This window comes from Urocitellus parryii, chromosome 1, assembly GCF_045843805.1.
Source record: "Urocitellus parryii isolate mUroPar1 chromosome 1, mUroPar1.hap1, whole genome shotgun sequence".
Taxonomy (NCBI): Eukaryota; Metazoa; Chordata; class Mammalia; order Rodentia; family Sciuridae; genus Urocitellus; species Urocitellus parryii.
Window position 1 is genome coordinate 260,934,252 of NC_135531.1, and position 17,666 is coordinate 260,951,917.

Below are 17,666 nucleotides of genomic sequence, written 5' to 3' on the forward strand. Positions count from 1 at the left end.
ATATATACATATATATATATATAATTATTTAGGCAAGACAGAAAGTAGAAATCTAAAGAACTAAAATCCATCACCTTCCTTTGTTAGGCTGACTTACTAAAATTGACTTTTTGTGAATTGAGACTTATGAATTCGTGAGCCTTAAGGACAAACTTCCTGTCACTGTGTATTGTGGAGATCAGGCTGTTTTGCTTACAGAATGTTTTTTTAGGAGGGTGATGGTGTCAAAGTTTAGTCTAAATCATGTCTCACACATGTGAAAGCAAAATTAATAATTTCTCAGATTAATTATAAGATAGACTGGAGAAAATTCAAATTATATCACTGAATATTTTCCCAATACAAGAAATAATGCAAATAAGCAATTCATTCTTTCTGGAGACCTACAGCCTCGTGTGGAACCATTTCTAACATTTGGTTAGAGAAAACAGCAGCTTCCCTTGGCGTAGTAAAGACTGGCTGCCAGTGTTACATGAATTCAAACATTATCCGAAGTAATTTGGGAGTATCATAAAAACTCAGTAGAGCTTGTTGGCAACGTATGGATGTATCCCAAAGCTCAGCTCATTTCAAGTGTTTAAAAAGATAATCCCATACAAAGCTAATATGATCTAAAATTTAAACAGAGTAAGATTTGATCTTCATGTTGAAGGGTGGAGGGAACTATTTAGCCCATAAAAGACTACAGGAGCAGCACAGGAGGGCATGAAAATCGCGACGCTATTGCTACCCACCATGGTGACTCATGACCTGCCCAGCAGCCTCCATGCTGACATTCTGCAGATAGTTGTGGCAGCGTTCCTTGTGCTCCTCCAGTGAACTGCGTTGCTTGTAGCTTCGTCCACAGTAGTTGCACTTGTGAGGTTTACCCACTGCAAAGAGAACAAGATTAGGATGCTGTGAGTCTCATCCACGTCCGAAGCGAAATTAACAGCTAACTTTTGACAGTTTGGAGGAAGCATTTATATGCTTTTCAGACTTATATCTCTTTCTCCTCCCACATTCCCATTTAGGCAAGAAAAGATAATAAATTTCTACTAAGACAAAATACACTAAGAAGACAGGCAGCTGGTACCTTCAGCAATAGGGGAAATACTGAATCAAACTCACGTTCTGACTGTATTCCCGACTCTGTGGGACCGATGATCAATTTTCAAATTATCTGACTCTAAACACATTTACACTTACAAAATTATGTCAGCTTTGACTCATTCAAAATACAAATCAGGAGTATCCTAGATACATTTTTTTTGTAAGAGTAGGACATTTTTCTAAAGAAAAATTAAAATGCAACAACTTAAAATGTCATGGTTTAAACAAAAAGAGATTATTCATGGGTACCAAGAAGATTAAAAAGATGCAAGTGGTGAGAAAAAGTACAGATAAAAGTAAAGAGTTTCTCTTTTCTTTCCACCTTGGTAATGACTATTCACACATGTAAAACTTTGCAGTATATAAGTATATTCTTCCCTACCAGCATGCTTTTATAATACTAAGAATTAGCCAGTAGGTGTTGGGGTCAGGATTATTAACAGGAACTATGGAAGCCCAACATATTTAGTTACAATGAAAGTGATATTTTCTAAAACATCTCACATTTGGGAAATGAATTTTCCCCTAATAGGGAGCCATTATCTCAGTATAGCTATTAAAATATGTACTGTGACATTCCTGTACAAAACTTTATAAAATTGATTAAAAACAACCTCTATGGAAAGAGGTTTTAATGTATGATTATTCATGAGGATTTCACAGAGTGCTTTGACTCTTAGGATTCTTAGTTTTAAATGAATAGAGAGCAACAAAAATGCCAGGTGGTCTGTTCCAAAGCCCTCAGTCATAAAACACAGCGTTAATCAGGCCTCATCTCTCATTTGACTCCCACAGGAATCTGAGTTTTGCCAAGAGAAAAGACAGGCAACTCTTTCATGACAGAAGATAGCACCCTTAATTCCAGTCACCTTACAAATCCAGGTGATGATACTGGTCACAAGAGAAACTAAAATACTGTAAGAAAGCAAAGTACTCAAGCAACCTGAATGTTTCACTGGACTGAATTTTTAAAACCAAAAAAAAATCCTTAGGTTGTATTTGAGATCTATACAAAATAAAATAAGTTATTTCATAATTATATATTTTTTGGTAAATTCTCTTAAACAAAAGTTTTTTAAGGCATGATTAGTCATTTAAAAAATACTAGGCAAAGTGTTTTTCAGAACCAATAATTTCTGATAAGTAGATGTGACTATTGTACAGAATTATATCACTACAAGAACAGAAGAAAATATTTTTAATCAAAACAGTGTAAATAATATAAATATATTTATGTGTAATTATAGTCCAAGACGTGGAACTACATAACAAAAAGTCCCTGTTTGCTATTAGCATTATTCATTTTTTACTAGAAATAGTGATGAATTTACACTAAATGTGTCTATTAACTGATTAATAATATACACTTATATTGTAGCTAACTAATACTTGTTAGTCCTGTTACCCAGTCTTATGATACCTCTGTTTTGCTGTGAATATGTCCTCCTAGACTTCCCCTTATTTCAATGAGCAACCTTCATGGCTCCTCAGTTGAATTGAAACATGGCTCCATTCCATTTCTCCTGCCTCCTAACCATCCACAGACTCACCACTCCCCTGACAAGGAAGAAAAGGCACTACACTCTTCACTGCTCTCAGTGCATTTTCCACCCACCCATATACTTTACTACTTCTTCCATTTTGTCATGGATGTACTCTGAAACATCACTTCATTCTCTTCATCTCCTCCTTGTTCTTAGTGAGTCCAATGGGGGTCTGAGCAAATGTTCTAAAGGTATAGCCTCAATTTTCTCACCTTTCAATTTTCATACTACTCAAACAACTCAAATACTGGGTAACATGTAGGACTTTGACATGCCTTGTAACTATTCGATCTCCAAGAAATTTGCTTTGGGAACATTCTACCTTATCTTCCTATCTTTCATTCATTCAATATAGATTTGAATTGTAACAACACTGTGGTGAAGCTGAAAGGCAAAGTGGAGAACAAATTCTCATTATGCCTAATGTTAGGTAAATGACAGCCAGGGGAGGAAGACAGACAATAAATACACAAACAATGTGTTACAGATTATGGTTGGTTCTATGGAACAAATGAATAATGTGCCAGTATGACATGGGGACCATATTTAGTGTGAAAAATTTGAACAGGAAACTCTGTCATAGATAGGAGCATTTAGGGTAAAACAATAAAGGAAAAATAGTAGTCAGAAAATTGGGGTAGGGGTTGGGGTGGGCGGAGGAGTAGCATTTCAGAATTTCTAAGAACTGTTATCAATTGTTTTCTTCAAGATCCACATTCTGCCTGAATACTCTTTGAAAATATTTTTCAAACGTCACCTGCAAATGCAATGGCCAACTATCCTCATAAGATCATTTCCTATCAGTTCCTTGATATTATTTCTTAATAGTATCAAGTCCAAGGAGATATTCTTTATAGTTACTCTCTACGTGACAAGTTTATCTGCAAATTAGGAGTTCATTTATTTGTAAGTAAATACACATATTTTCTCAACAAATATAACATATATATAGTCATAGGAGAGGACCTGTACTGTAATTTTTGTTTTTATAATGGTTATTATTATACATTCTCATCAAATAAAACACTGTCATTCTGATATTATTGAAACATCTTAAAGTCAATAGCCTCCTAATTACTAAATCCAGTGAACTTTTAGCAATTCTAAAATTTCCTAATTTCTCGGTCACCACCAAACCACCTTGTGTCTTGAATCTCCTTTTTGTTTCTGGAATGCGACTCTGTGCTCGCCTTCATTGGCTTCTCAACCTCTTCCCAATTTGTAGACAAACACGTTTTTCCAGATTTTGGTTTCAGTATAATATTCTTCCTCTTTGCTCTCTAGATTAAGTCTTCATTTCTAAGAAACATCCAAATCATGTGTGGAATGATTCCCTGTTTGTGAACTCCTGCTGGCCACCTACACTCTTCATGATTTTGAGATTCCCTTCCACATAACGTAAACATCTGTTTTGATACATGACATCACAGTTGCTCTATAATGATCCAGTTGATATCTGTTTTTCACTAGTCCAAATGAGGAGCTCCATAGGACAAAGATGTTTTACTTATAAATTGATAATGCTTATCATACTTATTACTAAAAATGTAGGAGAAGATATGTATTTACTGAGTGACTGACTGGAATTCAAAACTATATTACCTACGGCCTTTTAAGTATCATCTCATGGATAGTCCCCTGAAATCAAATTTTGCATTCAGATATCTACAATTATCTTCCTCCACAAAACTCCCTCCTTATTCTGATAGCAGCCCTTTTGTGTTGGTGTAGCAACTAGTCTAATAATCCAGACTCACATATGATATGTCAAGAGCTTTGTAATGTTTTGAACAACAAATAAAAAAAAAGAAAAAAAATCCAGACTCACAATAAATAATGTGGCCACTTTTGTTGCCTCCTATTCTTACTTCCAAATATCGATAGTTTCTGTGAACTCAACTGCTTCAATGTTTCTCAAGTTTATCTCTTCCTTTAAATTCTGGGCTAGCATAATATGTTTCAAATAGGGTTTCTCTTCCTGTGTGTAATTATTTTACCCCCTTCTTGAACACTGCCTTCATTGAGGGCAAACTTCTACTGAATAGCTCTATGTGGTTTTCAGCATCCTATGCAAATTGGCCACAAAGCATACCTCCCATCTCAGCAAAATTACCCTGCACTTACACTTCTGAATCTTATGATTTTTGGGTGTTTTGTTGTTATTGTTTGTTTGTATATTTCTGAGTGGCTTCATCCAATTTCTGCTTCTTCAAGTCTCCTCCTTCGTTCTCAACAATCTCTTGAATGCCCTTCCATCTAAAAGTGATCTTTCTTACTAGAGAACTGTGATTGTATTGGCCATTCAAGCGTGGGACACTTTTACTCTTCTACCTTATATTATTTGTGTCTTTTATGCACGATATTCATTTTCATCTCCTATATAACACTGTGAGATACTTGGGAAATTAAATGCTATATGTACCTTTGTAGCTTCCAAAGAGTTTAGAATGGTGTCTTGTTCATAGAAATAACTTACAAATGGACTTTTCAAGGATGACATCACTTGGTAACTCTTTAGTTTTATCTCATCAGTTTTTCTTACATCATTTTCTAATTTCAGAAGCAATACATTCATATAAAGTTTTTAAAAATTTACCAAGAAATCAAGTAACTGTATTTGGCATTTCTGAATTATCCTCTTGAATTTTTCTATACATGCAAAGATAAATTTTGTTATAAAACTGGGTTTATCTTAAATGCTGTATTTTTTTTTACAATATCTTTATATTGTTCATTTATTTGTATATGGTGCTTAGGGTCAAACCCAGGGTCTCACACATGTGAGGTGAGCGCTCTACCGTTGAGCCACAACCCCAGCCCTTATATGCTGTATTTTATAATCTGCTTATTTTATTGAACAATGCATCTTGAAAATTTTCCTGTTATGAAATGGTACTTTTTTCCTGCTAGTAAGTAACAATTTTCTTGTAGATTATAGAATTATGGTAATGTGGAATTACTTACTCTGGTTAGTATTCCTAGGCCTTTTAATTTTCAATCTAATGATTATTTTTCTTTCTTTCTTTTTTAACTACAGTTATATATGTCCATACTTGGAAAAAAACCCAAAGATACCTAAAAGGAATTTAATGAAATGCATACTTTCCTTCCTGTCTGGCTTCCAGCAATCTAATTATCCCAAAAAGCAACCATTTCAACTCCTTCTTCCAGTGATTATATCCATAAATTTCTAACTAATATATAAGTATTTTCTAATTTATCAGGTTTTGAGATAATATATTGCCTTTCTGTCCTGGTAATTAAAGATTCAGCTCTCTTACAAACATCCTTTCAATTCTCCTTTTCTTTCAATAGTTATATAACAATTTCTGATTAATAGAACAAAAATGAAAATTTCCATTATTAATGAAAATATTAATCATAATATACTACTTGGCTCAACAGTGATTACAGTTCCTTTTTGGCAAAACTTTCAATTTTTCCTTGTTAATAATTGTCTCTCTTTTTTTTTTTTTACTTTTGCTTGTGTTTCTGTACCTAGTGCTACTTTTCCCTTGCCCAAATGTTCCCATACCTACTAATAATTTTTCTAAACACTCAAGGGTCTCAGTGCCTCAGGTTCTGTGCCATCCCAACTCCCTTCTTGCCTTTTCACAGCTATCTGCACTTCCTGATCCTAATGGAAGTGATGGTACTTTGGGTTTATTATACAACTGTTGTCCTGAGACTGTCTTTGTATTCCCCCATGACTGGCTTCCTTGATTGCCTAATCCCATGTTTTCCTTTCTTTCTTCGCTATAGAATTTCTAGGTTGGAAATCATTTTCTCTTAACATTTTCAAAGCTTTGTTCCACTGACCTACGAATGTCCCATTTCTTTTAAAATGTCTGATGCAAATGTAGCGTAATATGTGGGCTGCTTATCTGAAAGCTGTTAGCATCATCCCTTTGTCCCTGATATTCTGAAATTTCTGAAACATGAGCTGTGTCTTTTGTCTAGGGTCTCTAATTTAGATGCTTGCCCTTTAGCTCTCAGGAAATGAATATATATATATATATATATATATATATATATATATATATATATATATTGCAGGTATTACAAAATATGTGTGTACACAGAGAACATAAATATACATACAATGTACACATTATTGTAGTTACAGATAGTCTGTGACTATTTCAATTTATATGGTATATAGTACAAGAGCCTTAATGCTATTCTTTTTTTAAAAAAAAAATGGATCCCTAGTTGTTTTTGCACCATCTGTAGAAAACAATATACTTTAAGACTAAAATATTTTTGGTGAAAATCAATTTTCCATGTATTTGGGGGTACTCTGGACTCTATTCCATTGTTATTAATTATTAATCTTTATGTCAATCCTTAAACCAAAAGATCAAGTCTTAACCACTAGTCAGTCTTTAGAGTGGGTAGGGTAAGTCATCTAACTTTGCTTTTTCAAAATTTTTTGGCTACTGAGGTTCTCTGTATCTCAACAAATTCCAGAGTGAGTTTGCCAATATCTACAAAACAAGGCTGCTGGTGTATTTACTGGGATTGTGTTGAAGTGATAGGCTCAATATCAGGAAAAATTATTTAACAGTGGTGATCTATCTCTCCATTTGTTTAGGTCTTCATTAATTTCTCTCAGAAATGCTTAAGAATTTTAAGTGTATAGTTCTTAAAACATATTTAAGTTTCTCTTGAAGTATTTCATACATTTTTGGATGCTCTAGTAAGTGGCACTGAATTCTAATTTTAAACTTTTCATTCTTTCCACATAGAAATACACTCACTTTCTTCTCATCATGTGGAAGAGATATCTGCACTTCCATGTTTACATTTTCCTTGCATTTTAAAGTCTTAGTGAAAATTTTGGGCAGATCCCTTGGTACTTCTATATAGTTGGACATATCATCTTGAATTAAATCACAAATGACCTTAATCATGTTGAGGAAGCTCTTTTCTATTCTATCACTAAATTTTTATTAAATTTTTTTTTTGTGCACAAATGCTGAATTGCATCAAATGCTCTTTGTGCAACTAAAAAGATGATTATACCTTTTTGGCTTTTTGTTTTTATTAATACAAAGAATTATACTGAATGATTATTGCTGGTGCTAAACAACTGGGATAAATCCTACTTAGTTATGATATATTATTCTTTTTACATAACTACAGGCTTAATTTGCTAAATTTTTATTAAGGATCATTGTTATGTCTTATTAAGGATCATCTATGTTCAACAGGGTTACAAGATACAGTTTTCATATTTTGTAGTGTCTTCGATTTGGTATCAGGGTAATGTCAAACTCATGAAATTCATTTGAGAGTACTCCTTCCTCTTCTATTCTATGGAAGAATCTGTTTCGCAAGTGTTTCCCCTGAATTATGCTTTTCACTAAATGTTTGACAGAATTTACCAGTGTAGTCATATGGACTTTACTGTGTTGGAAGGTGTTAAATTTTAATTTCAATTATTAGAATAAATATAAGTCTATTCAAAGTATCTATTTCTTCATGAGTACACTTTGATAATTTACTCAGTGCATCCATTTGAATTTATTGACATAAAATTGTTCACAATATTCCTGGATTATGCTTCCAATGCCCTTAGGATTTAAAATGATGTTCCATTTCCATATTACCCTAGCAAAAACCCTACATTAACGAAAATTGAAGATATAATGTGTCAGAGATGTAGATATAGACTATTGACATGAGGAATAAGGTACAAATTGAAGTTTTAGAAAACAAAACAAAACACTTGATGATGCTGCCAACTATTCAATTAGAAAAAAAAGTTGCTGGCATTTACTAGTATTTTTTCCTGTCTCCATAAGGAATTAGAATTAGAAATAAAGAAATAGCTATTCCTATACTCTTAGAGTGCCCACATAACTCCCAGAAGAACAAGTCAAATGGCCATAAGAATACTGAAACAGGAATGTTTACCATAAGTTCATAAGGTGTTATGAAGATATATAGCACAACCAAGCCATGTCAGCCTTGTTCACTTATATTTTCTTGAAATAGGTCACTTCAAGAGTTTTCCTAGTGAACCTATAAAACAAATTACAATAGCACTAATATATTTGGTAAATGTTTTACTCTTTATATAGATGTATGTATGTTTAAACATATAGAAACATACAAAGAAACATCCATATACAGAAAACATATTTACCACTTTTCATGACACATAAAATCAGCCCCAGAGCATTATGCATATATTATATTCCTTTTCCTTTAATAAAATTAAATGTATATACTTTCTCAAAATGGACTTTTAATATTTTATTTTAATTCATAATTGCTTATGGAATTATAAATCAATCTGAAGAAAGATGAGCATATGGCACATTTTTTTTTGTTTTTATCTATAAGTTTTACTCTTTGAGTTAGTGGTCTCTTTTATGGTATAGACTTTGTGTAAAAATAAAAAATAAAGTTTTGTTTTGAACACAGGGCACTTAACCACTGAGCCACATCCCTAACCCTTCTTTTTGTTTTTTATTTCGAGACAGGGTCTCATGAAGTTGTTGAGGGCCTCTCTAAGTTGCTGAGGCTGGCTTTGAACTTGCAATCCTTCTGCTTCAGCCTCCTGAGCCACTGGGATTACAGGTGCGTGCCACCATGCCCAGCAAATTTTAAGGCTTTTAATCTCTATTGCTAGACTGCTGACTCAGAAAGGGTCTTGCAAATTAATATTTATATGAGAGGTATATGAAAGAACCATTTCACCATACTGTCATTAACAGAAAGCTCTCATTAAAACAGTAAATTCTAACATGCTAAATCTATGTCCAAACAACGAAGGGTACTGAAGCAAATTCTTAGGTAGAGAACATATGATACTTTCCATTTCTGAGGGAAATAATAAACACCTTTCAGATATCTAAAAACGACTTGTTCAGTTTCAACACCACAGCATACTACATTCTTTTCAACGATGTTGCATTTTTGTGAAGTTAGGTTTTAACTGCTGGTATAATACAATATAACTACTATGTAAAATTCAACATGGAATAAGAAAAAAAAGAGTGACATTATACAAACTATTTCCAAGGTTTGGGGAGTTGTACAATGCCCAAGGCACATGACCTTACTTATAATTAATCTTGGCTATTTAAGAATTAAATAAAAATATCATTTTGTTTCCCAATTTACATTTTTTTAAAATGGCCATTAGATTGTAAGAATACAATTGTTTGGAGGCTGACTACTTATTAAATGAAACTATTAGGTATTTCTTTTAGGCCTAAAAAACCCCTGATAATTACTAAAATATTAAGGACACAGTAAACCAAGAAATCCTGGGAACCTCAGCGCTAGGCAACCCAATATAATTTGTGTTTCTTTTTAATTTGCATCAGTGAAACTAAACATTAAACAAAAACTTTATTAGCCATTTGTATGCCAACCTTTCAAATTATCTATTCAATAACTTCATCTACTTATTAATTATTGTCTTAGTGCTAATTATCTTACCAATTTGTTCAATCTCTATATGTGTTAATGCTAATAACTTTTGGACTTATTTTGAATAAATATTTAACTCCAGCATTTTTTGAGGTTTAGAGATTTTTAATTTTCAAGTGGTGAAAAACTTGGTATTTTCCCCCATTGTGATTTATTTTACTCTTATAAGTTTTAAAATTCTGATAGAGAATTTTTGAGAAACACTCACAGTACTTTTTTTCCTAAATCCTTATCCTTAGAAGTTTTGCTGACTCTAAAATTTTTTTTTAAGTGGGGGATTGAACCTGAAGGATGTGGAAAATGAAAATCACCAAAACTGTCCAACCCAGAGGAGGAGGGTGAAGGAAGGTAATCATTAATCCTCTCCCAGTAAATCCTATCCTAGTAACAGTGGGCCATGAGGGGAAAAAAAAAAAAAGCAAATATTCATCCCTTTCTGAGTTCGATCCCCAGAATCTCCACCAAAAGCAAACATTCACCCCTTCCCAACAACAATGTGTCCTGAACACGAAGAAGGCAGATATTGAATGCTGGGCCCTGGACTTTCACCCTCTCCCACTGCAGATGAGTCCTGGAAGGAGAAAAGCAAATAGTGAAGCTCTGGGTAACAATGGATCCCAGAGGAAGAAGTTAAACAGTGAACTGAGCTTTCATCCCTTCCCAGTAACAATGAGTTTCAGACTTTTTACAACTTCTTTCCAGACTGTCCAAACCGACTTGTCCTGCTTCAGTCTCCAATAATTACGTCACTCTCACTGTAAACTATTAGACTCCTTGTGTGACTAGGGGACATTTTTCACCCCCACAATAAGCCCCTCTGATACATGAATGATTGACTGCTGCTGAATAAAGGAAAGCTTACTGATTCATTTGAAGTCTGCTCCCAGTTTTGGTTATTTGGGCTTACAGAACCCAAGGGCACTCAACAAATAAGCCACAGACCCAGCTCTATTTATTTATTTTCCAATTTTGAGACAAGGTCTCTCAAGGTTGCTTATAGCCTTAAAGCCTTGCTAAATTGCTGAGCCTGGCTTTGAACCTGTGATCCTCCTGCCTCAGCCTGCAAGCTGCTGGGGTTACAGATGTGTGCCACCATGCCCGACATTAAGGCATTTTCTCTTTTTTACAGTATTTGCCAAGTGTTGAACAAGGACTAGAGTTCCTTCAGCACTCTTTTAATGTGTGTTTACTGAATGCCATCAGTGTGCCATGTTCGAGGTGCGATGGATTCAGCAGTAATCAAGGCAGGTGCTGCCTCTGTGTTCAAAAAGCTAACTTCTCACCCATTCCAACATTTCCATTATACTGTAGTAAAATAACACTGATTTTTCAAATTAAATTTAAAACCTTACAAAGCTCACAAATGCCATGGGAAATTGTATATAAAAGTATGTGTGACACTTTTAAATTTTTTAAAAAAAGCATAGATATTTTAAAGCTAAAGAACCTACTTTTTATTTGTAGCTTCCTGTGGGGGGAAAAAAGCACAATTTAGAAATGAAAAAGGTCCATGTAAGATTGTTGGCATGTACTTTTCTATCACTTTAATTAACAGGTTTCCTCAGATTTCTTGAACTGGATGACTAAGGTAAGAAAGCAAAATAGAATGTAACAAAGTATACACTGTAAGATATTTGGGCAGTGCAAGTTATGCTTTCCATGCTCTTCCTTATCACATAGATGTAATTTTATTCTTTATTTTTATATTTCCTAATAAAATAATTACTGAAAACAATTAACAGAGATATATCCTAAAATATCTCAAAAAACTGCCTCTGTTTATAATATATACATGCCAATTGTTCATTCATAAAACACATATTTACTAGCTACCTAAAATATGGTCTATATAATCATAATAACTAAAATCATAAACTACTGAATTCAGACAGATGCCCACTTCTTTCATGGTTGCTATAATATTAATTATTTAACTGGTACAAGTAGGAAAAGGACCTAGAGAAATTATAAAGGTGCAAAATGTTAGAATGGGGCAAGAAGAAGTTACAGTAAAATCTAAGACAAAAGACATACTGCTTCCTTATCACAAATAGGCAAAACATTTACAAGTCAGGGCAATAAAAAGAAATAAAAAGGCTAGTAAAAACTTTCTAGGCATATAAAATAAATAATCCAACCACATAATCTCTTCCTTTTTGATGTAATTTCTATTTTTTAAAATACTTTTCCTCATGTGTCTTGGCAATATTATAATAACCTATAAGTAAGCACAACAGTTGGGCAGCACAGAGGTCCAAAAACAATCTATTTGGAAGCAGATAACTTTCTCTAATTAATGGGTTATTCATATAGTATAAAGAATATATATGTATGTGTACAGAATGTGCTTTCTTTCTTGGATTTCAAATTCTAGCCACAATGCCCATTGCAGTTACGTGCGAGGTTAAATTAAATGAGGAAACAGTTGTACCTAACTCAGAGCATTTCTGTGAAAAAAAAATTTAAGTGCATATGGGAGATTTAAGGCACAGAACATATAGTCAATAAAAGGCGATTTTTTTCCCCTGTAGCAGTCATCACCTTCTAATGTACAAAATAGATTAATGATTTATTATGTTTACTGACTATTGCCCATCTCCCCTCATTAGCATTGGAAGTTTCACAAGGGAAAGATCTTTTTTCTTCCCAGGTGTATCTCAAGTGTCTAGAAAAATGCCTACTACCTAAGATACTTGAGGAATATGTGTTCAGTGAATAAATGTTATTTCCTAGTTAGAACTGTTTTGAGGATTTTCAACGGGGAGAGAAAGGCTATTACTCATCTGTGCTGTGTTTATTGTGCTAAAGTGAGTGAAAAGAACATTGAGCTACATCTAATTTCATAAGACAAAATATCTGCAAATCCATTTGTTTTTGTGGTATACAAACTTGAAAACTGTGCATTAACTGACCCTAAAAAAAATTAGAACAGGTTAATATTTCTGTTTTTTTTTTTTGGGGGGGGGATTTTTAGAACAAGTAGATTATACTTCATTCAGTACTCAAGAAAGTTGTTTTTTGTTGTGTTTTGTTTTGGTACTGAAGATTTAATCCAGGGACTCTCTACCAGTGAGCCACATCCCTAGCCATGCCTCCCTTCTTCTTTTTTTTTTTTTTTTTTTTTTTAAGAGAGAGAGAGAGTGCGAGAGAATTTCAATATTTATTTCTCAGTTTTCGGAGGACACAACATCTTTGTTTGTATGTGGTGCTGAGGGTTGAACCCGGACCACACGCACGCCAGGCAAGCACACTTGAGCCACATCCCCAGCCCTCTCCCTTCTTTTTTAAAATGTTGAGACAAGGTCTCATTAAGTTGCTTAGGGCCTTTCTAAATTGCTAATGCTGGTCTTGAACTTGTGATCCCCCTATCTCAGCCTCCGGAGCCACTGGAATTACTGGCATACTCCACCATGCCTGGAAAGATTTTTTTGATTATTATGTTACACACCCAGTTCCCAGAGCTCAAAATACATTAATAGATAAGACAGAGGAGGTCCCTGATCGAACATAGCTTTTGTTTGAGATGGGGGAGATAGGTGATTGCTCAACTAAAACCTAAGATAACTCCAGATTCTGATTTGAACTTTCAAAGACACTAAGATATGGATAGGAAAAAGGAGAGTAACCAGGAAGATGCTTTAGGTGTGGTGTCAATGGGAGCCACTGTTTACAAGGACATAGTGTTGGAGCCAATATCTGAGGGATAATAAGGTAGTCATGCAAAAAAATGGGAAGAGCTGAAGCTTGTGACTTTTAGGCTCATCTATCACTGCAAAATCCCAAGGGTAGGAAAGAACAAAGGAGCCTCCAGTGGCAAAGAACTTAAAGATGAGGGATAGAGTGGCATGCAATCAGATAAGAGAGTTGGGCAGAACTTCTATGGCCATGATAAGTAGTCTGATTTTATTTCAAGGGCAATGGAAAGCCATTAAAAGATTTTAAGCAGAGAAGTGACATGATTTAAATTGAGTTTTAAAATAACATTCTGGCTGTTACATAGAGAATAGATTGGAAAGCAGGTGTATAGCAGCTGAACACATGGGCTTTGGAGTCAGGGAGATAAGAGTTTATAGCCCAGCTTTTCATAAGTTCATTGAATTTACATAAAATATGCACCTCTCCTTAAAATGGCAAGTTTTTAATAACAACAAAGTACTCTCACAAAGACAATTCATACTTTTATAGATTTATCTATTTTGTTCTAAACTTCTATGTGTCCTTGAGCATTACAAATTATTTTTCTTTTTTTTTTTTAAAGAGAGTGAGAGAGGAGAGAGAGAGAGAGAGAGAGAGAGAGAGAGAGAGAGAGAGAGAGAGAATTTTTAATATTTATTTTTTAGTTCTCGACGGACACAACATCTTTGTTGGTATGTGGTGCTGAGGATCGAACCCGGGCCGCACGCATGCCAGGCGAGCGCGCTACCGCTGAGCCACATCCCCAGCCCTACAAATTATTTTTCTTTATAAGAGCATGATACAATTATTTAGATTTATTATGGTGTGTGTGTGTGTGTGCGCGCGCACACACACACGTATGTCTCTAAAATCCAACCAAATAATCACTGTTGGCAAGCAGGAAAGAAAAGAAAAAGAAGGTAAATTGTATTTACCTATGTATAATATGTAAAATTATATAGATTATGGGTACATTAGATAATCTTTCTCTTTAAACTTGACTTCCTTAATTGTAAAATAAGGCCCTTAAAATGATGCTTGTATGGGCTGGGGTGTAGCTCAGTGTCACAGCACTTGCCCAAGCACACATGAGGCCTTGGGTTTGATTCCCAGAATTGACAAAAAATGATTGTTACAAAGCAACCACTTATTAAATATTAGTTATAATTTAAAAATTTATAATGGACTAATGTTTATTATCTACTAGAAAACACACCTAACTACTACTGCCCTCCATTCATCTCAAACTTTCTAGTCAATGCAAGAATATTTAGCCAAAAGCATCCACCCAGCCATCCACTCAAACCATCCATCAATACAGTATGGAAGGGACAGAGATACAAAATAGAACAGGGTAGCTCTTCATTTGAGATGCTGAAGACTATCCACACCAACATCTCCGCATGTGCAAAACAGCTAACAAACTTTGGAATCAGGACAATGTCTGCAGAACATTTAGGATAATGAGAAAGAAGCCAAGAATCTTAGCTTCTTCTCTAGAACTGAAAATAGAATTGATCTAATAAATGTCTTTACACCAAAGTGGCAAAGCCACTTGGAACAAATATGCATTATGGAAGACGATTTCTTGTAAAAAAAAATTCTCTAGAAATAATGATCTAAGATTTAAAGAACCATGACTACTGCTCTGAGAAGAAGAGGTGGAATATACTATTAATTTTTAATGTGTTTATAAAAAATATATAAAATAGAGTAGATATGCAATGATTATATCTCTGGCATTAAAAAAAAAAAGATATTCTACAGGATAGAAATCACATGGATTGTCTTACTAGCTTGCCTGACTGAAAGTAGCTTTTATATCCTGGTCAAATTCCAAGGAGCAAGGACTTAGGTTGTATTTTCAGAGTCAGAAATAAAGATACTAGTCCCACCTCTTTTCTTTTCAGTCTTTATCACAAAACTTACAGCAGGGCATCACTATTATAACTTGATGGATGAAATCAGCATAGTTCCGTTATGTCAACCACGTGTGCAACTGACACTCTTGTGTAATTATCAATGTAACCCATTTCCATCAACCACTTCCAGGAAGGAAAGGAGGGGCAGAAGGTGGGGAAAGTTCACACTTGGGAGATCACCCAGAAAGCTGGCCAAGTGCCAGGTCTAAAATCAGTTTAAAACAGTTCCTTCTCATGGCAGCCTGCAGGACAAATTAAACTATGCTTAGTGCACCATTTACTGTTATAACTGAGCTGTGCTAGCTTCAGTTTCTGAGCCAGCAAAATTTGACCCAATGTACTTATCATTATATTGGGTCCATGGATTTGTACTTTTTTAAAAGGTCACCTTAACAAATCTGGTTCAAAAGTCATAATTGTCCAGTTACAAAATTCTATTGATATGAAAATACCTGATGATAAGAATCTTTTGGCCAAATGGATAATTTTTAAATATTTTTATTTCTCATTCATTTTAAAAAATAATCAGTGCTATTAATAGCTAAATGTCTGTAAACTGTAGCAATCCATGTTACACAAAACATCTGCATATAATATCAATTGATGGACACTATGCACTTTTTTGTGATAGTCACCACAATAACCAAACCGAAGGAATGTTGAAGCAAATGGTTGAAGGATTGGAGGGAGGAAGGGAGGGAGGGAAGAAGAGAGGGAGGGAGGAAGGGGGAGGAGAGAGAGAGAGAGAGAGAGAGAGAGAGAGAGAGAGAGAGAGAGAGAGAGACACCATGAAACCAGAGAGCAGGGAAGATAATTTAAACAGAATGAGATGGAAATTTGGCCCATTATAAAAGAGAACGAATGATTACAGAGAAAACATTTTAGTTTATGGAATTTCTTTCTGATCAGTCAGATATTTATTGAAATGATGTGTTTGTGGTAATAACATTCTTAGTAAGAAATTATAAGGTTTATGTTTGATAGCATATCACACTCATGATAAATTAACAGACTACTTCATGAAATTTAAAACTATCAAAGTATGTTACCTGCGTGTAGAATATGCTACAATTAAATTTATTATTCTGTATAATTAAAATGAACTAATATTAAAAAAACAAAACTGGAAAACAATTGACATTGTTTCTTTAATAATGTGGACAAAGGTTAGCTCTATCTCACTCTAAGCCAGATAGTGCTTTCGAATTTTAAGAAATTTGAAGATGTGGAAAAAGCTGCTTTGTCTTTAAAAATTTCTCTTTAAAAATGCCTTAAAGATGCTTGATGGTTCATGTCACCTTATACTAATGGTAACTGTGCCAACATATAGAAAAGTAGAATAGATCATCATATTTAATTTCATAGGGATTATCTCATGATATGTAAGGGCATAAATGAACAAAAAACATAAAGCAGGGGTTAAAAAAGGAAAATAAAAACAGACAATATCTGTACTATTTCATAGGTATGGTTTAAAAATCAATATTAAGAATAAACACTCAATGTAATTCTATTCTTCCCTACCCCCTAACACTTACTGTGAGTTAATATCTGCATATCAGAGAAAACATCTGGCCTTTGGTTTTTTGGGGATTGGCTTATTTTGCTTACCATGATATTTTCCAGTTCCATCCATTTACCAGCAAATGCCATAATTTCATTCTTTTTTAAGGCTGAGGAATATTCTGTTGTGTATATATACCACATTTTCTTTATCCATTCATCTGTTGAAGGCACCTAGGTTGGTTCCATCATTTAGCTATTGTGAGTTGAGTCGTTATAAACATTGATGTGGCTGCATCACTATAATATGCTTATTTTAAGTCCTTTGGGTTTAAACCAAGGAGTGGAATAGCTGGGTCAAATGATGGTTCCATTTTAGATTAGGTAGAGGGCAGTGAAGGGTGGGGAGGGGCAATGGGCATAGGAACAATGATAGAATGAATCAGACATCATTACCCTATATACATACATGACTACACGATCA

General features: G+C 34.2%; 1 protein-coding gene across 3 annotated transcripts in view; it reads right to left on the bottom strand.

The window, feature by feature from the left end:
• Ikzf2 (IKAROS family zinc finger 2) overlaps window positions 1-17,666 on the bottom strand; it is a 156,006-nt gene that overhangs the window by 22,433 nt on the left and 115,907 nt on the right. For all 3 annotated transcript variants that reach the window (XM_026413114.2, XM_026413113.2, XM_077803477.1), the window contains one exon: window positions 735-872. In XM_026413114.2, the coding sequence (XP_026268899.1) occupies window positions 735-872 (138 nt within the window). The remainder of the gene's footprint in view (window positions 1-734; window positions 873-17,666) is intronic.